A 27,055-nucleotide genomic window follows, 5' to 3' on the forward strand; every position below is an offset into this window, starting at 1 on the left:
AGAGAGCTCAGAATAATGTGTTCAAAGTAGGAATCAGGATCACAAAGATGGAAAACAGTAGTTTTTAATTCGACAGAACAGGATAACAGTGAAAAATACTGCTCTGGGAGGAAAACCAAGACTACCATAAAAAGGGAAATGCAACCTACCTGTGGAGATAAATAAGTATCTTAGAGTAGGTGCATTTTGGTCATTGGATAAAGGGAATTCACACTACAGAAGAGTGGTGAACAAGACAAGCCATACTCTGCATCTGTTCCATAAACCTGACTTGCTTTTTTATAGTTTATGCTCTTCTAAGTCCTCATCTGTGATTTTTTAGTCACCATTGAGTTTTGAAAGTTGGATTGAGTATGAGGGGACAGGTGATAAGGAAGATTACTTTAATGAGGCTATACCCCTCAAGTGGTAGCCAAAATGGAATCTGGAAGATATTTAAGAATCTAATAGATGCAACATATTCAAGTAGTCTTTTCTCTTATTTTGGTAATTTATTCCTATAAAATATTTCTAGAAAATTGCTTCTATTTAACTGCAGGGTAAACATCTTATTTTGTTAAATGCATGCATGGACACATACACACATCTCTTTCTCACAAACACATACACAAATACAACTGAACTTCAATATTTCACATTTTTAACTGCAGAACCTATATTTTTTTTCTAATTCCCCATTCATTCACCTAAGGAACACGAAGTGTGGAAAAGGAATTTAAAATTCATTCTTGCATTTTTTGTAGTAGTTTGGGAGCAGTTATGGCCACAGTGACCTATATGGTCTGGTTCACTGTCTTTGTGCCTATTTTCACCTTTTAATGCCAAAACAGAAAACTGATCTCTAGGATGCCACCATACTAATGACTTCTGACCTGTCATCTAGTCTCATTCAGTAGCATAATTTTCACTGAAGAAACTGAAGTATGTTTAGACTCTGTATGTTTTAAATCGTAGCATCATTTGCCTTGCTATTGGTAAACTTACTGCCTCTTTTATGCCTTCCTAAAGAAATTTCAAGAATTGTCACACTACTTTAAAAAAAAAAAAAAAGACTGAAAATGATTATTTGGTAAGCTGAAATTTTCCATCATCATTCCCTTGTGACATACTATCTCCTAGAATTCCTAAGTAGGAGCAATGTTCTCATCATCAACTTTCTCTTTCACCATGAATAATATTCTTCTCACTTTTGCATTTTCTCTGCAGAGACCATAGAGACAACTGAAACCAAATATACCAAAAGGAGCTACATTTTCACCACAGTTTACAGGAAGAAGACAATAGAGTAATATATGTGTTTGCTTGGGGCAAAGAAGTGGCTTTTTGCTTCTTGTCCTATGATTGATTACCTTCTGAGGGAGGTGATAGTAATCTTACACTGATTCTTGCCAATAAAATAACTTCTAGGTAGGAGGGGAGTTATAAAAAGAATAAGAAATTAAATTAATAAATCATAAGAAAAGGGAGAGAAATGGGAAAGCATTGAGAAGGCCATGATAAATAAAATTAATTTCCCATAGAATTTTTAAGTAATAAAATGAAGCAGTCAAGGAGGAATATTTAAAAAACTGTCCTGGAAGAAAATTAACATCCAGGAAATAGAAAGGCCTAGCTAGAGTTGCCATCAATACAGTGGCATTCTTGACCAGGAAGTACAAAAGAAAATGTGAAAGTCCCTATTAGTTGTTCTACTTCAGTATGCAAGTTCACTTGCCAAAGAGTTAGCTGAGAAATAAGAAACACTAAAGAATATTTATAAACAGTTTTGAATAGAAACCCATAGTTCTGAATAATTTTAGCATGCATTTTCCTACCCTCCTATTCTATTGAAATAAAATTTAAAAACCAATACAATGTTTAAATAAATTTTCATTCATATATGTAACATAAGGGGCTATATTCATTTGCCTTACTGCTTATCCCTTGTGGGTAATAATTTAGGAATTAGAGGTGATCCAACAGCTCTTTCTTCCATACCACTACAATATTATTTACTAAAGTTAGAAGGTATAGCACTGTAAGTAAAGATAAAAATGCGATAGAATCAACAATCCTCTAATTTGAAGACTTTTTTATTTCTTACCATGTCTTTTCCACCTATGACCTCTTATTGACATGCTGGTTACTGCATTTCTTGATATTCTAGAGGAAGTTGGTGTGATTTCAACTTGAATACACCTTGTACCCTCCTTACTAGATTTCATGGCACCATGAGGCAATGAAGCCTTTATGGCATTAGCAACCTAAGAAAAAAAATATATGGTTTAAGATTGGTATTAACAGATGTGTTACACCCTTATATAAAACAAAGTGCCAAATTTTAAAAGGTTTTTAAAAAGAATACTTTCTCCAAGGTATTTCATAAGATGATATATAAATCTTCTAGAAGAAAGAGTAAGAGCTCAGAAGGAACCTATAGTTAAAAATAATATGTAAATGATGAAATTTAAAATTCCAAAATATTGAAATTATGTTTCCAAATGCCTAATGCTAATTAATAAATGCAGCTCTAGCGTGTTAAGAACATTCTTATAAGTTTAAAAGACTATTATCAGGTATCTAAGAAGCTAGCTTAATGAAATTCTCAAATTATATACACCTTTTCAAGCATGAAATTTTCCTAGTATAACAGAAGCATGAATCACTCAGTTTAATGACATTAATGCACTAGGAATGGCTACTTTGCACTTTACAGTTCTAAATCGAGAAATTTTAAATTACAAAATTTACATAAACAAGTGAGGCACCTACCAGCAATGGCTCTGGATATAATTCTAGCTGAGCTCTGTATATAATATCATCCAATGCTTTTTGAGCTAAATCCCATTCTCCATTATAACTGTAAAATTAAATAAAGAAAGTATAATTATTTTCAATTAATTCTATATATTTGAACAAAATAAAATGAGAAACTGCTTACTGAATAAAGTAATAGATCACATTAGCACACTGTTTAGCATTCCACTCTCCTTAAAACATATTTTTATATCTTTGAATTCCTTTCAATTGTATCTGAAAGCCTATTAAAAGCAAAGAAAATTTTATAGATATATATTTCTTCTCTAAAGAACATGTCTATTTATAGACCAGATATCAAAAAAGTGAGGCAATCTCAAAGCATTTTACACTTGCAAAGTAAGTCGGAGCATAATAAATTATATACCTTAGAATAATGTTCAGAACACTTTATGGTCAAATTATTCTGTAACTCCCACAGTTTTTAATGAGAATCTACAATTACTGTGGCTTACAGTATCTTAAGTAGTTACTTCTTTGCATTCTGACAATCATTTAGAAGTGTACATGATACATGTTGCAAATATCAGAAAGATATTGGGGGGAAGAAGTGTGTATGTATATTAATTTTCAAAGATATGGCTAAACTCTAAAAATTAGGTAAATGATAAAAACGGACAGAGAAATAATGGCTTGGTCATCTGCCAACAAAAATAAAGAAATGAATTATATCAAGACTGCAAGTGAGGCCTAAACAATGGAAAAAGCATTGTTCCCACCCTAAAAATAAAACAAAGTCAGTTAATCTATAAAATCATAGCTTTCCATTAATTCAGTAAGGAACTAAAATCACAGGGCAGCCAAGTAGCCTGAAACCTAAGGGCAGACAGATGCCTCTAAGGAGACAGACCACAATGCAAGCAGGTAAGAAGACTTCAGCTAAACTTTTAAACAAACTGCTAAAAGCCCAGTATGGGCTAGCATGAGTGTATAGAATTTCTAGGAGCAGATACAAAAGGGAGCTCACACCCACTTACAAGCTCTTTTCCACAAACCTCTTTTAGGCCCTTATAAGAAAAACTGGGAGCAAGGCAAGGGACCAGAGAAAGCTGCTCTTGGTAGTTTGGGCCTGAAGGAGAAGAGCAGCCACCTGAGCAAGAAAGGCCTGAAGATCCAGACAGACCTTTTTCTCATGTGAAACAAGTTTTAAAGCCTTTAGGGAAGGGGCAGCAACCCTTTCACCCCAAGGGCAAAGGTGAAGACTGACTGTGGCTGTGAGGGAAAGAAAAAGAAAAAGAAAACCTCTACCTGTGGGAAAGGATCAGGAAACTGTCTTATGTTGAGACCACTAGAGTTCTCTTACCACTGGAGGAGGGACAGGACCACTGAAAATCTACCCCCTTCCCCCAATCCCAGATGCAGGGACATAGGTCCTGCTTATGACTGAGGCTGGACCAGGACAACAGAGATCACTACTCCCCCCAAACCCCCAACCCAGGCCAGTATACATTCAGAAACAAGCAACAGCACTCTACTGCTGAAGGAGGGACAAGAACATAGAGAAAGACCGTTTCCTTGGTGCAGACACACAGGAAAAGCTAAAAGCTGAGGAGGGAGCAAGAATATTGAGAAATACCCTCCAGCAATCTAGCTCACACCCTAACTGCCACGTACCACGAGAGGAATCTGAAGTAGGTGGTGCCATGAAGGTAACCACAGAACAACAAAATCCAACCTCAGCTCACTCCTGCCTATAATAACTCCACTAGAAGCCTAAAAGAAAAGAAGCGTGCCATTTCCAGGCATAAATAATATTTACCTCAGTCACTACTATTCTATCCAGGAACAAAATGATAATCAAATATTACAAACCACAGAAAACGCAAGAAGAAAACAACCCACTGTCAAGAGACAAAGAAGAAAAGAACCAAATTCAGAAATGATTCCAATTTTATAGTTATCAGGAAAATTAAAATAACTATGATTAATATATTAAAAGCTCTAGTGGAAAAGACGGAAAACATGAATGAACAGATGGTGATTTCAGCAAGGGATGGGAACCATAAGAAAGAGTCAAATGAAAAGACTAGAAAAAAAACACAGTAACAGAAATGAAGCACCCTGTCAGTGGGCTCATTAATAGATTCAACATCATCAAGAAAAGAATTAATGAGTGTGAAGGTAGGTCAACAGAAATTACTAAATCTGAAACACAAAGCAATAAAGACAGAAAATAAAACAGATCAGAGCATCCAAGAGCTGTGGGACAATATGGTCTAACATGAGGGTCAATAAACTTTTTCTTAAAGGGCTAGATAATAAATATTTTAGGCTTGTGGGCCATACAATCTCTATTGCAACTATTCATCCCTGTCACTGTAGCACAAAATCAGCCTTAGGCAATATGTAAACAGATGTAAATGTATTTTAATAAAACTTTTAAGAAAACAGGCAGCAAGCCATATTTAATCCAAAGATCATAAATTCTACCTTCAGTCAAGAAGCTTATAATCTACTAAGAAAAATCAGGGTATCAAATGAATATAATGCAAAGTATAATAAGATATGTGTAGTAGAAGATAGGGTTCAAAGAAAAATACTACTATCTAAGGCATTAAATAAGCCTGAGCATTAATATTTGAAATTGATAATAAATTAATATTAAGCTACTTATGATCAAAGAGGCTCTAAGATGTTTTTCAAGAGTTAAAGTTTCTGGAAATGGAAAAAGGTCTTCATTGGGGAAAAAAAACTATTTGGAAATTACAGCCAAAAAAAAAGTAATAAAGAAAGAAACTGAGTATATGTAGATGTTGCTAATTTTCATTCTGTCCTTGAGTTAAAGAAAGATAAAATGTTTTAGTGGGTTACAAATTCTTCAGAACAATAAGAGATACATTTTAAGTAAAAAAACTATTATCAAGATCTAGTTTCATATTTGGGATGCCTGGGTGGCTCAGTCAGTTAAGTGTCTGACTTTGGCTCAGGTCATAATCTCAGAGTCCTGGGATCAAGCCCCGCATAGGGCTCCCTGCTCAGCAGGGAGTCTGCTTGTCCCTCTCTCTCTGCCCCTCGCCCTGCTTGCGCACTGTCACTCTTTCAAATGAATAAATAAAATCTTAAAAAAAAAAAAAGACTTTGTTCGTATTCTTTCACAAAAATATGCTCACTGTCTAGCCAATAAGTTTAAAATGTAATAAAAAGAAAACAATAGACTATGATTTTTCAAAGAGATCAAAGATTTACTTTGTATGATAAACTTACAAGGCAAAATAAATCCCTGTTAACATTTGCACCATGAATCCTGAAGAAACTGGTATCCTGCTACTTATACCTTTGTATTTTCTTACATGTTGTCGGGGATAGCCACAAACACAGATTCTAGAAAAAACAAAATAAATATATTTATAAAATTGGTAAAAATTTAGGCAATTTATTTTTTAACATTTATAAGCCAACAATGTACAAGATATGCTCTCATAACAAACCTAATAGCTATGAAACACAGAATCTTTCTAAACAGAACATTTGTCTGTAACATTTTCCTGCGTAAGTGAAACTGGGGGAAAGAATGTATAAAGCTAGAGGTATATTATTATATAGTAAGTGAACCAGATTCTCAGAGTTGGTTCACTAATTTCAGTCAACTCAATAATTAATAATTTTTAGTTATCATAAAACCCATTACATGAAACTTGGTATTATTTATCATAAATAGATCTATAGTATGATCTTCTATTGCTGATAAAGTTCTTGACACAAACGGCAGGCTCCAAGAAAATACTCTAAAATTAGACTCAGTCCCATATATAATACATCATAATAAATTTCAGATAGATTGAAATTTTCAATGTTAAAAGAAATAAAATATAAGCAAATCATTACATATTCTTTGCAAGTTTAAGCAGGATATCAAAGGTAGAATCATAAAGAAAGACCAATAGATTTTACTATCTTTTAAAAAAGAAACTCCGTGAACACAACCGTAATTTAAATATTTATTATAGTGAAGGATATCTAAGGAGTACTAATGTTAAGGTGTATTTACTACAGTAAATAGGAAGTTACCTAAAAGTCCAACACAGAGGACCAATTATATAAATAATTCAGGGAATACTATGAAACAAACAAGATGTTTTCAAAGACTGTTTAAATGGCAGGGGGAGAAAAACTGTAGAGAATAATGCATGAAACCCACTCCCATTTTGTAAGAAACAAATAGGTGAATGTTGTTTGCCACTACAAAAAGATCATATACAAAGTTATAGAGTGAGATTATAGATTTTCTTCTTTATATGTATTTTCTAAATTTTCTATGATCAACATGCACTGCTTATAAAATAGTAAGTTTCTAATTTTAATAAAACTGGGGCAAAGTTGTTTTCTCACAATGTGTTGTGGTTGATATAACAAACCTTCATTTAATATAGTACTAGTCAATAGATTGAACCTAAGCCTTCATTTAAACATACTCAAGTATACCACAGACCATTTTGAAAATAGACCCTTGAGAATATCATTAATTCAAAGTAACTTTAAAGTAAAAATAAAAATTCATTTGATACTGAGAAGATCTTAGAACCCTGTAGAACCAAAGGTAAAAACAAGCAGGGATATTTATGGACTGAATATTTGTGTTCCTCCCCCCCCCAAGTTCGTATACTGAAGCCGTAATACCCCAGTATGATGCTATTTGTTGGTGTGACCCTAGGTTTAAATGAGGTCACAAGGATGGGAGTCCCCATGGTGGGTTTAGTGCCCTTATTCAAAGAGGAAGAAAGACCAGAACTCACTCTCTGCCATGTGAAGGATACAGTGAGGAAGGCAGTGTCCTGTAAGCCAGGAGGAGGGCCTTCACCAGGAATCGAAGCTGCTGGTTACCTGACCTTAGTGTGACAAATAAACATCTATTGTTTAAGCCACCTAGCCTATGGTATTTTGTTACAGCAGCCTGAGATGACCAAAATAAAAACTGGAAAAAATTAGCTATATATGAAATAAAACCAACTTGAATTTTGTTTGATATTGCAAAAACTTATATCCAAACTAGACTAGAAACTCCTCTTATTATCTAAAAAAGAAAACTCGGAAAAATTTTATTTTCTTACACCTTATATACCTTTATAATAGGGATGGTTGTAAATAACAGAGAACCAATATATAAAAGATAGGATTTTTTTCAATTTATTCATTCAGTAAATATTTTTAAAGATTTATAATGTGTCAGACACTAGGAATGCAGATGAAAGATGTAGTTCCCTCAGGGATGCACAATCTAATCATGGAGACTGTGTAGTCAACAAATATCTGCAATGAATAAGTTACAGAGGTAGCAAAAGGAGACAGTGGTAAACTCTAGTGGAAGAAGTAGAGGGTCAGAGAAGGCTTCTTGGTGAAAATACAGGAATGGGCAAAAACAGAGAAGGATAAAACAGCACGACACCAAGGAGACTCAGACAATAATAGTAGGATAGAATGCTTGGACACTAGAAAATAACAGAGAAGCTAACTAGGGGTCAGATTATGGAGTATCTTATAACTTGCGAGGCTTTATCAGGCAATGGAAAGCAACTGAATGTTTTTGTTTTATTCTTTTAACAAGGGAGTGACATGATCAGATTGGTCTTTTGATAATATCACTCAGGCTACATCGGAACAGTGCACTGAAACTGGAGAGAATGTCGAAACATCCCATGAGTGAGATGAAAGTGACTTGAACTAAAGAAGTAATTGTGGGGAGAAGGAGAAAGGGTGGAGAAGGAGAAAGTCCCACCTAGGAAGTAGGCACTCACTCAATCGTGGGGTGAGACTGAAGAAACAAGAGGAGTGTGATATTTATTACCACATTCAGTTTGGATATCTGGTTGGATGGTAGTGGTATTAAATGAACTTGGACAAACAAGACATACTGTTTTGGAAGATGTTAAGTTCTGATATGTTGATTTGTAGGTATATGGTATAGATGTTACTTCTGTCTGCCATGACCTCTTCTCTGCCACCAAAGTCTTCTATTAATAATACCTCTATCCCTCTTACCTTTAGGAACTAGTCTTCCCCTATGTCGTCAGGTATAATCATGTGATGGCGGTATAAATAAAATAACAAAATTATCTGTGACAAGAGGTCAGTACCCTAACATCTATTTTTCCCTTCTTCCATTTCATAACATATATAAGGTATCCTCTCCTCCACTCTCCCCAACCAATTTTAACTAGAACAATGGCCCCCTGCTAGAGATCACATTTCCTGGCCATGTAACTAGTTCTGGACAACAGTCTGCTAGCTGAAACAGTGCAACTTCTAGGTTGCATCCTTAAGAAGCAGTTGCATGCCTTCCACTCTCTCTTTCCCCCTGCTTGCAGGATATGGAAGGCAGATATAAAAGTAGTGATCCATCACCATACAGACAAGACTAACAACCTAGGGAATGGCAGAATCTCAAGAAAGAAGGGGCCTGAACACCTTAGAAACAGAGCCAATCTATCCCCAGACCATCTATCAGCTCAGACTTTTATATGAAAGAAAAAGAAATATCATTTAAGTTACCATTATCTATCTTTACCAGCCAAACCAATATTTAAACCAATATTTAAGCACTCTTCCAATGACATTAACAAACATGACCCCAGTGGGGTTTGTAGAAGCCTCAGGCTGGCAACATCAAAGTGTTTTTGCTGCCTGGTTTTTCACAGTAAAACTGGGAAAAGGGTTCTTTCTTCTTCATTTATTAAAGGTAGACAATGTAAGCTTTTAGCTGCTTGTGGTCACTGTTCTTATCACATGGCAGAAGCCTACCTATAGAAAAAAGTACAATGCCAACATATGAAGAAGATGAGATGAGAGATGGGAGACAACATCCAGATAACAACGGAGCTTTTGGATCTAGTTGATCCTGAAGCCAGTTCCATCCCTGCTCTTCCCAGGTACAAAGAGCCAAAAAATTTTCCCTTTGGTATAATCCAGTTTTATGCAGATATCAGTTAGTTGCAGCAGAAAGAGTTCTAACTTTTACAAGGTGTCTGTGGGACATCTTGATAGAGATGGCTACTGGATTAGATATATGGGATTAGAAATCAGGAAATAAGTTCTGGATTCAGAATAGAGCATATAGACAGAAAAATAAGCTATTGCTATCAGTACACAATTTTTTAAAAAAACAACTTTGCCACAGATCTAGAATGGTCAATCAATTTTTAAATTTACTTTAGGTAAGAATTAGAGAGACAATTCTCTCAAACACCAGCACACTTGCCAGATTCACAAGGGAAACAAAATTCCAGGTTCTCTGATTTTCTCTGCTAGCTACCCATAAGGAAATAAGCAGTCATCTGTTAGAGGCTGTGCTAAAACCTTTATTCAGAAATGCAAAGGATTAGTCTAAGTCCTTCAGACTGCTATAACAATACGACAAATGGGGTGGCCCTCTATTTAGGGTTATGGATTTTTCGTTGTATCCTCAATGGCAGAAGGAACAAGAGAATTTTGTGGCATCTCTTGGCTATGAGGGCACCTCCTAATACCATCCTAATACCATCACATTAGGCATTAAGATTTCAACATATGAATGGGGGGGGGCGCTAACATTCAGACCATAGCAGTTAGCTTTTCATAACTACTAAAACTTTACACGTTTGTGGCCATTGACTGCAGGAATTTTGCATTTATCAATGTAAGACTTTTAAAAAGCAAAAACCAAATTATTTCCTTTAATCTTAGTTGTACTTAATGGATCATAAATCCGAAGTGGAAGAGATCATCTATTTTTCATTCATTCAACAAATAGTTACCAGGTTTCTACCATATGCCAGGCACTTCTCCAAACTCTGAGGACAGTGCAGTGAACAAAACATCACAGTTCCTGACCTTATGAAGCTCCAGCAATTGACAGACTATATACCAAATGAACAAATCAGGTAATTATAGTGTTGTAAATGTTAAAAGAAAATAAGCTAGGGTAAGAAGGTGCTACTTTAGGAAGATGGTCATGGAGGGCCTCTCCAGAAAGTGACATTTGAGTTAAGACCCAAAATAATCTAGTCCTATCCAGCTGCATCGTTAACTGATAATAGTAACCCTTGACCCTCTTTTCTCCATTCCTTTTAATAATCAAGAATTCTCTGATTTACTCTCCAGTTCTCTGATCTCTCTATTTAAGGATATTCTTTTCTCAGAGATCCTTCATTGAATTTAAATAAAATGCAGAACAAAATAAGAATATCAATGTTCCATGAATGCCCGACTCCTCTGTTCATCAGAGGAGTATCCTGAAGTTTTCTATTTTGCTTTACAAATTCCAAACATAGGGACCCAACCCTACAAAAGAGCAGCTGAGTGGTATAACTCCTATTTCTGTATCAAATTTACCCTTTGGTCACATATAGATGTTTCCCAAATTCACAAACCACATTAAAATAAAAATCCTTTCGGAAGGCATTCTTTATAAATACATTTCTGCGAGAAGTTCTAAGTATCAATTTTTAAGTGAGAAAAACTCTAGCCATGACTCTCATTCTCTGTTAAAAGACACTGTTTTATTCCCAGCCTAAAAGTAAACTTTTGAGATTGTTGTCAAAATATTTTGAGTTAAAAACCACAAAATAATCAGAAGGCACAATTCCAGTGAGGCTAAATGGAGAGAGTATTTATTCATGAATATACCAGAACCTAAACTAGAAAAGAAAATAGATTAACTATTACCAGGTCATCAGACCAGAAGGTAAGAACTAGCTGGAAAAAAAGGGGAAAAAATGTTTTTCTAATTTTCAATTTGAGAAATATTTAAAATTTTGTCCAGTTCTACTTCTTATCCATCTGGGTAACAGATACAGATATAAAATAAAACAAAACAATTTCAAATCCTCTTCTTTTTTCTGCTCTGCTTTTTAAGAAGTGATAAGAGGGGAGGTAAGGAGAAGTTCAGGTGAATAAAAAATGAGGAGGTAGGTAGAAAAAAGAAAATAGGATAATTGCCTATACAGTAATGGGTACTTTTCTGTTCTCATGCTTCTGCTTTTTGAAATTAGGAGCTTAATAAAGTCTGAATCTTCTATCACTTTCCTCAAGAGAATACCACACACAAAAATTGTGCTCAAGTTGGAAGATAAGACATTATTTTAATTGGGTTGTAAAGGATGGAGAAGATTTAGATAGGTTAAAAAAAAGTTTACAAATAAAATAAGAAATGAAAAGTCAACTATCAGTTCTTTCAACAAGGAATGATCTAGTATAAGATATGCTCTAGAGGGGCACCTGGGTGGCTCAGTCGTTAAGCGTCTGCCTTCAGCTCAGGGCGTGATCCCAGGGTCCGGGGATCGAGCCCCACATCAGGCTCCTCTGCTGGAAGTCTGCTTCTTCCTCTCCCACTCCCCCTGCTTGTGTTCCCTCTCTTGCTGGCTGTCTCCCTCTCCATCAAATAAATAAATAAAATTAAAAAAAAAAAAAAAAGAGATGCTCTAGAACTATTGGTAGTAATAGCAAACAGGCAAGAAAAAAATGTTATGCATCCATAGTGAACATGTGTGTTCACCATTAGTGTACAATATACAACAGCTGTCACTTATTGGATGATGACAAGGTGGCATACACTGTGTTAAGTGTGTGTGTATATATATATATAAAATATATATTGGTGTAGACTATATATAATATATAATATAAATACATAGTTTTATCAGTCAAGAGAATTCATAGAATGGTTTAATTGCACAAAGGACATCCTTAATAGATTAGAAGAGATCTGTTTAGGTAGTCAGGAAGGCTGATTTAGTAGTGAGGAGAGGGACAGGGTTTCACTATAGATACATAAGAACAAATAGAGTGATCAAGAATCCATGGTAGAGGGGCGCCTGGGTGGCACAGCAGTTAAGCGTCTGCCTTCGGCTCAGGGCGTGATCCCGGCGTTATGGGATCGAGCCCCACATCAGGCTCTTCCACTATGAGCCTGCTTCTTCCTCTCCCACTCCCCCTGCTTGTGTTCCCTCTCTCGCTGGCTGTCTCTATCTCTGTCAAATAAATAAATAAAATCTTTAAAAAAAAAAAAGAATCCATAGTAGTATATATCCAAGTCAGTCAACCAGATGACTCACCAGGTAAATAAAATCAAGAGGCTCCCTTAGACAATGGGAAAGAATTTAACTTACTAGCTTAGTACAGTTTCACCTTTAAAATTTATATTCCACACCAAAAGGCAAGATAAGCCATCTGGTAAAACAGCCTTGTATTAAAAGAGAAGTCAACAGTAAAAAAAGAAATTTATTTCCCACAGTTTAGAGGACTTCAGCATACACTAGCAAAGCTTATTTGCAGTATTGGTGGTTATATTCCTTTTAGGAGGGCCATATATAATGTTTAGTACTAATGAAAATAAAAACTTATTGACTAAAACTCATTCAGTTTATTTCTTGCTTCAAGTCTCTTCTTCAAGTGGTCCATACACTCTATACAGGAGGAAAACAGCTATTAAATCAAGCTGGCCATAAGTCTGAATCAGGGAAGCAAAGCTTATAGCAACCAAACAGATTTTTGCTGAGTAGAATGGATTTGTATGTATGGGTGGAGGGTGGGAAGTGTCCAAGATTGTTTTAATTACTTCCACAATTCTTTATAATCTTTAACAAAGTTAAAGAAAGAATGGGATACATTTGTCACTGAATCTAGCTCAAATAGTCCATGAAATTTTTCTGGTTGTATTTATGTATCCTTTCTCCTAGGTGACCCAATCAATCATTTTGGCATAGTCATCATCAACCAAATCAAACAGCAAACTAAAATGACTGCCATGTGGCCAAAAGGCTGGATTAGCCATAAGACAATGTGATGAGTTGATTGGCAGGAAAACCTGCACTAGGACTAAGATCATCAGGAAGCTCTCGTTCTTTATTATAACTGTTTACAACTTACTTGTCATCACAGTTCTGTAATCCATTTTCTTTTCATAGATATGGACTAGGTTTTGCTTGATTAGATACAAGCGTTTTCTAATTCTTTTCTATTCATCTTAAAAATGTATAAAATATCTTAATTAGAATATTTGATAAACGATTAAGGAATCAGGAATTAAGAGAAATGAATAACTAGATTTTAAGCCATTGAGAATCAAAAAGAGAAAAAAGCAAACTAAAAAAGACACGAATGACAAATTTGATAGAGTTCTTTTATCATTTTCCGTGGCTTAAGATCTCTTTCTATGCTCGTTTTCTTACAGCTGGTGAACATTAAAATTTCTTTTTTTCAGTTTTTCCTTGGCATAGAATTAATCTTATGTCTCTACTAAAATCTTCCTTGGCCCAAATCCTATAGCTAGTTTTTAATCTGTATTTCTCTTTGTTTTTAAAACCAGATATTTCTTGTGTTTTTGAAGGATTACCCAGTTCCCTGGTTAGTTAAATTTGGTATATTAGCAATTTTCTACCAAGAATGTGGAAGTAATTATATTAGAGGGCAGTCCATAGGAGCCACACAGGACAGAAACCAGTAATACATGTTCTTTCCTAACTTTTCCATCAGTAGTTTCAAGAAGACATCAATAGTCGTTCTTATTCAGGAGGCTGTATTAGAACATCTATCTATATTAGAACATTAGAACTTCCAATGTATTAGAATATTATTCGGGGGTCCTATCATATAAGACACTGCTGTAGAGTAGAACCTGGGCTTTGTAGTGTTTTTTAAGTTCTACAGGTAAAAGTTGCTGCATCAAGTTACTTCTTAAATAAATGTTTATGAAGGGTTGGTCCTCACACTCATTTTAGTCCATAACAAGGTTTTTACTGGACCATAGTGAAATAAGAAACAAGAAAAGCTAAACACCCCATTTTTAACTTATAAATTATTGTCCCTCACTTCTACCCCCTCCCACACACCTCTTTTGGTGTTAAAATAGTCTCCCTTTTGTTAAATAATGTTCACAGTAGATATTTTATAATATGATAACCTGACAACTAAAAAGTTGGCCATGTTATATAGATAGCCCACCCCACTTTTTTGAAATTTTATAGATCTGTGAAATTCAAAACTCTGGACACCTCTGTCTATAAAGGATTTAAAATAAGAAACATGTTAGAAAGATTCAGTAAATGGGAGGGATGGCACATTGGTGCTATCTTCCAAGGTCTAGGAAATACAACTAAATTCTAACTCAGGAGTCATCTGAAAGATTCTCCACTTCTCTATTTCTCTGACAAGGCCCCTGCCTTGTTACTTCCTTTCTCCCTCTGGTCCTGCATGGTTTGCTATCTTATTAGTATCAATTTCTGCTTTTCTGTTTGTTTTGTTTTGATTTGATTTATAAGTATTGCTCTAGATACCTTCCCTCTTACTAACTTTCCAAAGTTGCATCTTCTTTTTTTTTAACTTTTTATTATGTTATGCTAGTCACCATACAGTATATCATTAGTTTTTGATGTAGTGTTCCATGATTCATTGTTTGCATAAAACACCCAGTGCTCCATGCAATACGTGCCCTCCTTAATACCCATCACCAGGCTATCCCAATCCTTCACCCTCCTCCCCTCTGAAACCCTCAGTTTGTTTCCCAGAGTCCATAGTCTCTCATGGTTCATTCCCCCTTCTGTTTACCCCCCCCCTTCATTCTTCCCTTCCTTCTTCTACCAATCTCCCTGCTATTTCTTATGTTCCATAAATGAGTGAAACCATATGATAATTGTCTTTCTCTGCTTGACTTATTTCACTTAGCATAATCTCCTCCAGTCCCATCCATGTTGCTACAAATGTTGGGTAATCGTTCTTTCTGAAAGTTGCTTCTTCTAAATAAGTTCCCTAAATCTAAATTATTCTAAAAGCCTCTTAATTCTATTTCCCCTTATTTACTTATATAACCAAAGGCATTTTCTCTATCTTCTGTTTTGCTTTCTTTTTTCCAAAGGTAATATGTTCATCATCGAAAATTTAAAGAATGACAAAAAAAATCACACAGAAAAAAACAAAAATAAACCATAATTCTACCAATTAGACATAAGTATTATTAATATTCTGGTCATACTCAAGTCAATGCTGGAATCATACCATATATGATTAATATCATTAAATACCTGTTTAAATCACAATTTTTAAATGTTTGCATAGTATACCTAGGGACTATCATAATTAATTTAAACAACCTCTTTGTTCAATTTTTTTTATTATAATAATATTTTTTATTATATTATGTTAGTCACAATACAGCACATCCCTGGTTTTTGATGTAAAGTTCAATTTTTTTTAACAAGGAGAGTTTAAAAACAGTATCTCTTACTTATTTCTTGATACCAAATTAGAGCACAATAAAAATAAATAAAAACAAAGTAACAAAACAGAAACCAACTACATGCCAAAAATCAAAAGGTCTTAACAGTTCCATCCTTTTAATTATATAGTATGATTCTTTTCTGATTAAATATTCCATTGAAATGTTATTCAGCTTTACCCTCTTCATTATGTTTTTTGGAACTGTCATTTATCAGGAGCTTTCTATATGTTGGCTAGGCTAAGTTTCATATTAACTTTTCTAATGTTTTAAACAAATGATTAAAAATCAAAAATAACTTAGATATGTAACAAACAAGCAATCCTAGATTCATATATTTCAATATTAAAAATATTTGAATTTTTATTTACCTTGAACAAATTTGACACAATGATTGAAGAGAAACACTGGGCATGTAGGTTAAGGCAGCATTGTAACACAACAAAAGGAATGTTAACACTTCAAACCTAAAGATAAACCAAAAGAATATTTACAAATCTTTAGAATTCGAAGAAGTCAACCATAATTAGGCAGGCATTATGGAAAGATATTATGTTATAGAATAGACCCATACAATATAACCATATAAATAGCAATACAAAACTAAAAAGAAAAAAAAAAAAGACTTCTCAAGTCACAGTCATCTGAAAATTATCTTAAAGATTCAATGTTCCAGATGACATCTGAATCGAAGTATAAAGTAACATTTCACAAAAATGTGTTTTTCTCTTGTATAAAATGACCAAATATTTTTAAAAAGTGTTACATACAGCGCATTAAACATTATTTATAATTCTACTGAAATAATCTTTTAAAAATTAGTGTGGTGGGATAGTAGGTTATGTCTCCACAGTATACCTATTCTGTGCTGTCAGCATCTCCCTTTGGGGGTGAGGTCCACTGTACACAACTTTTGACAGACCATGCTGGGATAGTGCACTCTCAGTCAGAGCCATGGACCCAATGCTGGAAGGCTAGAGACATTTGAATAAAGAAGAAAAAGCCATTCTATTGAAAATGTGATAGTGAGAATATATAAACCACTAAGAATAATTGCTATGAACATCATGTCTTAAAAACATTGCGACTGCCTATTAAATTTTCTGCTCAGAGATTTAACAATTACTTAAAACGCAAACCACAAATAAAAATAAAATTAGCTTAACTTCAAAAATTCTATACCAATAACGGACGATGTATGGAATTGTTGAATCACTGCATTGTATATACGTTAACACTGTATGTAAACTATACTGGAATTAAAATAAGAACTTAAAAAAGTTCTACCCCAGAAATACATAATTGCCACATACAAAAATATTAGACTAGTTTTATCCATCAGAAGGAGAGAAAAATATTTTAAAATGAGTATTTTCAACAGATCTCTTAATCAGATTTTAAAGTTTTATGATTCTGATTTCTCATTTTGCTTTGAGAATAGTAAATGCCTTGTCTGGTGTTTTGTATTTTTTAAGGTACTAATAAATTAATCAACTTTGGCGGGGAGGGCTCAATAACCAGACCCTAATTTATAGCAACTTCAAATCTTAGAACCAAAAAATTTACCTTAAGAAAATATCACTTACTTCATGATATACAGATGGTTTGGATAAAGATGGAATCGTAAAACTCAATACTTTGCTATGTCCCTGTTTGTCAACTATTTCCTATAAAAGTGAAAAAAAACTTAAAATATTTATTTTTTACACAGAAGTTTAAAAGCTAACTATAAATGGTTAGTCTAAAACAAAGACCTGAAAGGAAATGAACTGTAAAGTTAACTAAAATCACAAACTATGAAATCAATTATCAATTATTTATAAACACCAGGAGTTAACCTTCCTCTTTAAGATATAAGTAACATAGGAAAGCTGAAATAGAGATGTGTAGTGTCTTAATAATCACTGGTTTTCCTTATGTAAAAAGTTACATTTTCTAAATCAATTAACATAGTTATGAAATATGTCAAGAAAAGGCCCTTAAATTTCTTTTCCTTTTTAAAAAGTACAAACCTTAAGTATCTAGAATATCATACTAACCAATACACAAAGAGTAATGAAAACTATCTGTTAAATCAATGGTATGAATTCTGGAGACAGTCCAGATTTTATGAAATTATTAGTGGTACGTATTAGACTAGATCTTTTCTCCCAAGCTTTTTGTGAAGGTCACTGAAAGACAATTTATAAACAATAGATTTTAAATTCAAAAAAATTAAAATTCAACACTGATATTTTTAGATATCTCTATAAAAGAACTTTCTGAAATGGTCTGATTTTCAGTCTTTTTAATCCAAAAAGGTATATTTACATAATTTTATGTATGCCTGTCTGGCCTTCAACCTCCATAAAGTTATTTTTAGGAGAATGAGCTATGCATCATTTTGATGTATGAAAACCAAATATTAGCTTTACTAAAATGAAAAGCAGTTGATATTATGTATTCACTTTTGCTGAAAAGGTTATATATTTGCTCTTGGCAAACATTTGTTAACTGCATTAAATACAAACCAAATTGTAAACCCCTAGAAGAAGAGCTTCAATACATCCACTGCTATGCACATTTCTGCTGGCTGAGACCGCAAGGTAGCACCAAATCAATTCTGGAAGAAACTGCAGTGTAAACCGAAGCAACTGCTCTTCTCCACTGCGATAGAATTCAAAGAGCTGGTGACAGACAGGTTCTAGCAACTGGAAAAAAGACGAAGTGTTAATTCAAGGATTAGACTGTATTTGAATGACACTGACATATGAAATTAAAATGGCTTCCCCTAATTGGTAATTACTGAAATATATAAATGTTTTCATTTTTTTGGAAGCAAAACTATTCACTGCTAAGCTATTTAGCAAACCTTTGAAAGTTTACTTCTAGTGGAAGGCCAAACAGTTCAAAATAAATGTATTTGGAAGCACCTGTAAACTTTAAAATAATCTATAACTCTAAAGTGGTATTGTTATTTATACCATATCTTTTAACTTATTAAAATAGCTAGGTTGTAAGAAGTTTCTTCCCTAATCTCCTATCTTCCTGATAAAACATGCCAATATATACATGATTACCTACAGGGTTGGAGAAATTGAAATGGGAATCCTAGGTAGTTATCATCACGTCACCCTCCTGAGCTTATAATTAGGCAGCCTCCGACAGCAATGTGTACGGAATAGCTGAATAATTATAGCACCCCTAGATCTAGATCCCTATTGTAACCATGGTTCATTGCCCCCCGGATAATCTAAACATTGCTGTCATTTTATTTGAAACACAATCTGGAGTTATCTATAACCTTCTCCTCTCCCACCACATGCCAGCATTACCCAGTTAATAGAGATAACTGTATCTATGTCATAGACATTTTTTTTTAAATCAGAAAGTTAACATAAGAGATTCTTATATGTAAGTATTATCTTAAAGCATATACAATGATCACACACAAGTCATAAATATGTGAAGAGAGTCACAGGGTACTGATTTTTCAAAACGTCAGGCTGTTATATTTTCAATGAACTAGAGTTCATTCACTTCATTAACTTAGGCAATTGATTTAAGTCAATTTACTAAACAAATTTTCTACTTCCAGTAATTGTAATGAACAGAAACTAGTGTACGGTGGATGATCTGATTTCAAATATGCTAAATATGTAAAGTATACTGGGTATAACTAAAGTCAATATTATTTATACAAGGTGCAGTGAAAGTTACACTTCAATAAATATTAAGTCAAATTAGTCTTTCCTATTGAAAAATTATCTAACTTCTGACAATTAAGGAATATTTTTTTCATTCCCAAAATGGTTGTCAGAGGGCAACAGATGTCCACTGTGGCATGGCAAGGGTAAAAGGAAACTGGACAGCTAGAGGAAAAGTAACCCCATTCATAGATAACAAGAGACATTTTTTAGTAGGAATTTGGAGTAACTGGGTTGGGGTGATAGGAAAAAAGAAGAACTGGCAGGAAAATGTTTGGCTTTCAGAGTAGCGTCTTTAAAATTTCTTTCTGGACCAACGTCAGCAATTTTGTAGTGTTGTGTAACAGCCCTAATCTTTAACTACCTGGGAAAACTTTGGTTAAATCAGTTGATATAACCTAACAAGTATTTGCGAAATTATGAAATTTTATGTTGAAAATTTATTCAATAATCTGCATGAACACATAATCAATTTTAATCAAAACACCCTCAAAAGGTCTTATAACCAATTTAAAATCCAAAATTAAAAGAATTTTTGCTTTATGAAAGCAGAACCAAATGAAGACAGTTTCAAAGGTGGAGAAATCATTATGTTACAATGAGGTTAGATGAAATTATGCATGTCAAACCAAGAGAGACAAATACCAGTATCTGTGCGGTGTTTTACAACTTGCAAAGTACTTTCAAAGTACTTGAACCTGTTCCATTCCCACACCATTGTAGGGTAGAATATAATTATCCATACTTTCTACATAAGGAAATTGAGACGAAGAGGCTATCTACTATGGCCAAAATTATGCAGCTCACAAAGATCAGAACTGGAGCTAACACTTTTTGACTCCTTTACAAACATACCTGAAAAATATCAGAAAAGCATAGAAAAATATGTAACGTAGGAAATACGGGCAGTGTTTGACTTATCTAACTTGAATATATTTTAGATAAGCAATGGAGCTTTAGAACATGCTGTGTTACTAGTGTTTGGTTTGAATTTTTGTATGTATTTTCTCATGGACATATTGTTACATTTGGTAGGTAGATTTTACAGTACTGTTAAGAGAGAACTGCACCTCAAGTATATTTTCAGGTATTAAATGGGCTTTTTATGGGTCTAATGAGAACCTAATCATCATGTACCTTCTTTCCATTCTAAAATACATTCTGGATTCTAAAACAAGTAAGTTACAAATAAACTTTTACAAAAAATCCATTTATAAGTAAGAAGTCTGTATCCTAAGAGAGATTTCTAATGGTGATAGAAATGTGACATAAAAATGCCTTTGAATGACTAAAGCAGGGACAGTAGTTGGGAAAGAGTTAAGTTTGTGTAAATTTACAAGAAAATCTTGCAAATTAATTTTTTTACATCGAACTATTACTGAGGAACGTAGGTAGGAAAAAGATACAGAAAAGTTGGAAGGACACCACTCTTCAGGAGCCAGTACCCACTGAATGATCTCTCCATACTCTGGGCTCCCTATGCCTAGAACACCAAAGAGACTTTATGTGGCTCTGTCACAAAACAGCTGGTTTAATAACACACTTGAGCTCTGTTAGCCTCTAATCATATGCCTGTCTTAAAGTTATAGTTAATAAAAGGGTCAGTCAAGCAAACTGCATTGTACCCATAAACTGCCTCTACAATTTCTTGAACATACCACACACTTTCTATCTCAGGGTCTTTGCATTCACTACTCCCTCTCCTGGAAAACTCTTGCCCCTAGTTTTATTTTTTCCCCCAATTCATTCAGAGCTGATTCAACCAATACCACCTGAATCTCACCACATACTCCCCCTACTCCACTTTATTCTTCATAGTTTTATCACTAACCAACACTATATTATACATTTAGGTATTTGCTTAATGTCTATTCTATCTACTAGAATACAAGTTCTAATCCAGAAGATCAAGATTTTAGTCTATTTTGTTCACTGCTACATTTCTAAGTGATTTCTGGCACATTATATGGGTTCAATAAATACTTATTAAACGAAATTAACAGAATAATGAAAAATTACTATTAATAAAATCCAAATACCAAATTTGCCAAACTTCAAATGACACCCAAACCATTGTCCCAAATTTCAAAAATGTCAAAAGACAATGGATGATATCAACATTTTAGGAATATCTCCAAATTAAGATACAAAATATTCCAAAGAGGAAAAGGAGGGCTATGATATTAAAGTAGATTACACTGTTATATTTTAGAAGCACTTCTAAATACATTTTTTTAAGACTGAGTTGTGTTTTAAGAATACAGAATATGGGGTGCCTGGGTGGCTCAATTGTTAAGCGTCGGCCTTCGGCTCAGGGTGTGATTCCAGGGGTTCAAGCCCCACATCAGGCTCCCTGCTCTGCTGGGAGCCTGCTTCTTCCTCTCCCACTCCCCCTGCTTGTGTTCCCTCTCTCGCTGGCTGTCTCTCTCTGTCAAATAAATAAATAAAATCTTTAAAAAAAAAAAAAAAGAATACAGAATATACACTGTCTTAACCACACAAATCAAATTAAAAAAACATAAAACAAACGTACATGCAAAACCTCCTAAACTAGTGCTTCTAAAAGTGTGGTCCATGGACCAAAGACTATCCACAAATGTTACCAATGCCCAACAATGTAAATACAGAAATTGGAAACATTTAGAAATATTTACAGGTGGTAGGTATCTTAGTGTGTTTTTGATTAGAATGGCAAAAATTGACAAGGCAAGAAACAACAATTGCTGGAGAGGATGTGGAGAAAGGGGATCCTTCCTACATTGTTGGTGGGAATGCAAGTTGGTACAGCCACTCTGGAAAACAGTGTGGAGGTCCCTTAAAAAGTTAAAAATTGAGCTACCCTATGACCCAGCCATTGCACTACGGGGTATTTACCCCAAAGATACAGATGTAGTGAAGAGAAGGGCCATATGCACCCCAATGTTCATAGCAGCATTGTCCACAATAGCTAAATCGTGGAAGGAACCAAGATGCCCTTCAACAGATGACTGGATTAAGAAATTGTGGTCCATATATACAATGGAATATTACTCAGCTATCAGAAAGAAAGAGTTCTCAACATTTGTTGCAACGTGGATGGCACTGGAGGAGATAATGCTAAGTGAAATAAGTCAAGCAGAGAAAGACAATTATCATATGATTTCTCTCATCTATGGAACATAAGAACTAGGAAGATCGGTAGGGGAAGAAAAGGATAAAGAAAGGGGGGTAATCAGAAGGGGGAATGAAGCATGAGAGACTGTGGACTCTGAGAAACAAACTGAGGGCCTCAGAGGGGAGGGGGATAGGGGATTGGGATAGGCTGATGATGGGTAGTAAGGAGGGCACGTATTGCATGGTGCACTGGGTGTTATACGCAACTAATGAATCATCGAACTTTACATCAAAAACCAGGGATGTACTGTATGGTGACTAACATAATATAATAAAAAAACATTTTAAAAAAAGAAATATTTACAGCAAATTGATATTGCTGCAACATCCAAGTGGGTGATCAGCCGGCTTACTGAATGGGATATAGTATAGATCAGTCAGGGGTTATCAAATTTGTGTGGTACTTCACATATGATGTGAGTCACACATTCATCATGGGCATGTGGTACACACATTGGTCTGTGACAGACTGAAATTTTTTTTAAAAACTGGTCCTTCATCGCAAATGCTTTGAGAAATACTGCTCTGAACCATGAGAGCTGTATTCACTTTGCATAAAAGAAATGCTACGAATCAAACTAGTCTATCAGAAATTTACCTTACAAACAATATCCAAAGTAGCCTGGTTAAAACACCCTTCATCACAGGATGATTTTTAAGACTTTCAAAATACTAAATACTAAACAGTAAATTAGAAACAAGATTAAATTTGTTTAAAAAAATAAAGCATATACCTATACTTATTCTATTTGGTGAAATAATTCTCAAACATGGAAAACTTTAAAATACCTTCCACCCAAATACTTTAGAAACTAACACCCTTCAAGAAAACAAGCTTCCTACACATACTATACAAATTAAAAAGCTTTGGGGAGAAGGAAGGGAGAAGCAAAATTTGATTGTTTTATTCAGTTATTCCAGGTAAAGTTTTGGGCTTGTCAATTTCATCCCTAGTCTTTTCTTCAGCCTGTAAAAGTCATGATGCACTTTACAGCATAATCAGTAGAAGCTGGGTTTTTCCAGAACCCCTTCCCAAAGAGGTTGACTACTCAAATAACAGTAGGCTATAGTTTTGAGAGCTTCATCCAAAAGGCACATAGATTTACACAGGACCAGACTCAGGGTATAAGTTATTTTACCAACGAATAACAACATTAGTGGTGTTAGAGCTGCCATGTGATCTACCAAACTTAGGTAAAAAAAAAAAAAAAAAAAAAAAAAAAAAAAAAAAAAACTACATGCCTCATATCTCTCCCCTCTACTCCACCTCTTTCCATTCTCAATAGCTCCCTCCTAGGCTACTGTCCTAGCATCTGTTGCTTTCAATTTTTCCACTCTCCAATCTATCCTCCACATAGCCAACTTCCTGAAACAATAATCTAATCAAGTCACGCCTTCAGTGCAAAAAAAGTCTAACCTGCTTATGATGGAATTCAAGGCTCACCATGGTTACAGCCTAAACCAATCTTTCCAGCTTCAGTTCAGTACCAGTCTTATTCTCTTGTTAACTATTGCATTAGTCTATTTGCTTTTTTCCAAATGCCATGCCTTTTATTTTCCACACTATTTCCAATCCTTTTTTTATTTCTACTATGAATGGTGGGGTTTGTAAGCACAAGAATCTGGAGTATAGACCATTTTATCACCTTCAAACTACATTTTCTTTCTAAAAAAAGAGAAAAGGAGATGGGGGCAAGAGAAAAGAAGGAAGGACAAAGAAACACTGGCTGGGTCAAACTGCTTGCCATTCCTTAAATGTTTTGCATTTTCTCAGGCCTCCATATACTAACCCAACAGTTTGGAATGCCCTTTCCCCTTGCATACCTGGAATTGTGCATATCCATCTGGGCATTGCCTTGAATTCGTGTATTTACCTATTTTCTCTCCCTTTCTTCTTTCGGGATAAAGACCATGTGTTACTTATCTTTGATTTTCTATTGCCTAGCACTGAAGCTGGCTCATAATGAGCAAACAAATATTTGTTGAATCAATTGATACATATAATAGCCCTGATTTTCTAGGCTACCTCTAACAAGACAGATAGATAGACAGACAGATAGACAAACAGATAGAGGAAGAGGAGGAACATGTTCAGATATGACTTTCAGAATATGGTAATAATTCTATTTCTTGGTCTAGGAGGTGGTACAGTGAAGTTCATTTTATTATAGTTCTTTTTTTTTATTCTACCATTTTTTGAACATACAGTATTCTACTCTTACCCCTCCACCCCATTTCTCAAATATAATCAGATAAACAATCCATAATATATATTAAAGTTCTTTAAACACATACTTTTTCTTACTCTTTTATACATATGTTATATTTCACAATAAAAAATTATAAATCAATCAACTGAACACTACTAGCACAATAAACTGTAAGAGTACTTACCTCACTTTGTGGCTCCTGGATAACTTTATACAGAGATGAAACTAAAGAACTCTTGTCTTTCAAATTTGTGGCATAATTTGATAAAGATGTTTCTGGTAGTGTCTAAAAAAATTTTTTAAAAATAGATTTTATTTTTATGAAGTGTCCAGAATAAGCAAACCCATAAACAGAAAGGAGATTAGTTGTTGCCAGAGATTGGGGGAGAGGGAATTGGGAGTGACTAATAGGTATGGAGTTTCTTTTTGGTGTGATGGAATTAGATGCTGGTGTTAGTTGCACAATATTGTGACTATACCAAAAACCACTATACTTTCCCCCTAAAACAATGAATTTTATGTCATGTGAATTATATCTCAACAAAAAACATATTTAATTTTCTTATCATCAACAGGGATATAAATTAACATTAACATTTTATCTTTGATCACGGTTTAAGGTTAGAAATAGGATACAAAACATGTGTAAAACCAGAGATACATTTTTTGTAGCATTACATAAGTTACAAACTCATTAGTGGTATTGATCCTACTTCTTAATAAACATGTTGTATAAGAATCGAATAATGTTTCAAACCTTAAAGCCACAGATCATCTACCAAAGTAACTCCTGAGTTACATATACTATTAAGTTAGGCACTGGGGGCAGAGTTTATACTTCTCAGAACTAGAGAAACAGCCACACTACCAACAAACTAGTTTTCCTATTGCCATTTAAAATATGGACAACTGTTTACAGCTTGCCAGCACCATCCATTCAGAAAAGACACCAAGAAAAGAGAGGAATGGGAAGACATAAAACTCAAGTCAGACAGTTTTGGGTAAAAGTAATAGGGAAATCTGGAAAAAACAAAAAAACAAAACCAAGAGCAAAAACAAAGCATTTTCATTATAAGAAATGATAAAAACCTACCCTTCTAGAGTATATCCCTTCCTTACTATCTGTCTCCAAGTCATTATTTTTTCTCATGAAAATTACTTTAATCAATCAACAAATATTAACCCTGCGGTAGATATAATGTTTCAAGATATTGCTAACAGTCATTCCAGGATATACACTATTTCTACATGTTCCATCTCCTAGTATATCATAATTTAAAACAATTATGGTTAGTATATATAGGTGTACATGTGCATAAACAGACACAGAAAATTAAACAGCATAAATGTTTATACTAAGGATATGTGACTCATTTTTACTTTGAGCTCCTTAAGGGCAAGAACTATCTTATCATCTCTCCATCCATGGTATTCAGCATAAGGCCTCATACTCAAACCTTTGCTGAAGGGATTTATGATAAGATGAACAGAATAAGAAATAAACACAGCCACTGTTTACACTTCAGTAGATTCTTTAAAAATAGGTCACATTTCATCTTAAGATATATAATTGAATAGATTCTTTTTTTAAGTCAATAAGATAGCTTTGTTTACCAGAATGGTAAGTAAACGTGAACTATCTGGAAACCTTCCACCATTCTCCAGAGTAAAAAGAAATTTCACTGCAACTGCTTACATAAAGAGGGGATTAGGGCATTCTTCAATATTTCAAAAGCATGTAACAAAAGATCTCCAGGCAACATTTCATTTCCGTTATTTGATCAAGAGTAACCTAATACTAGGGGAATTTATATAAAAGGGAATAACAGTCAAATAAACAACAGATTTTTAACTCCCTGAATGGAAATGAACCTGACTTATATATAAAATACACTATTATGTGTGTGTGTGTCTAACTATAAAATTCTAAACTAAGCTAATTGAAATATAAATCTTAAAAAAATGATTAGTGAATAGAAAGATTATTATATTACATATACTATCGAGGCTAAAACTGTAACCTTCAT

General features: G+C 34.2%; 1 protein-coding gene across 2 annotated transcripts in view; it reads right to left on the reverse strand.

Annotated features, from left to right (window-relative positions):
- HYCC1 (hyccin PI4KA lipid kinase complex subunit 1) overlaps nt 1-27,055 on the reverse strand; it is a 108,993-nt gene that overhangs the window by 18,176 nt on the left and 63,762 nt on the right. For both annotated transcript variants that reach the window (XM_026507508.4, XM_026507512.4), the window contains exons 3-10: nt 25,213-25,314; nt 18,490-18,669; nt 17,566-17,646; nt 16,838-16,953; nt 16,351-16,446; nt 6,001-6,117; nt 2,752-2,839; nt 2,084-2,243 (exon numbers count right to left, since the gene is read on the reverse strand). In XM_026507508.4, coding sequence (XP_026363293.1) covers nt 2,084-2,243; nt 2,752-2,839; nt 6,001-6,117; nt 16,351-16,446; nt 16,838-16,953; nt 17,566-17,646; nt 18,490-18,669; nt 25,213-25,314 — 940 coding nt within the window. The remainder of the gene's footprint in view (nt 1-2,083; nt 2,244-2,751; nt 2,840-6,000; nt 6,118-16,350; nt 16,447-16,837; nt 16,954-17,565; nt 17,647-18,489; nt 18,670-25,212; nt 25,315-27,055) is intronic.

This window comes from Ursus arctos, unplaced genomic scaffold, assembly GCF_023065955.2.
Source record: "Ursus arctos isolate Adak ecotype North America unplaced genomic scaffold, UrsArc2.0 scaffold_3, whole genome shotgun sequence".
NCBI lineage: Eukaryota > Metazoa > Chordata > Mammalia > Carnivora > Ursidae > Ursus > Ursus arctos.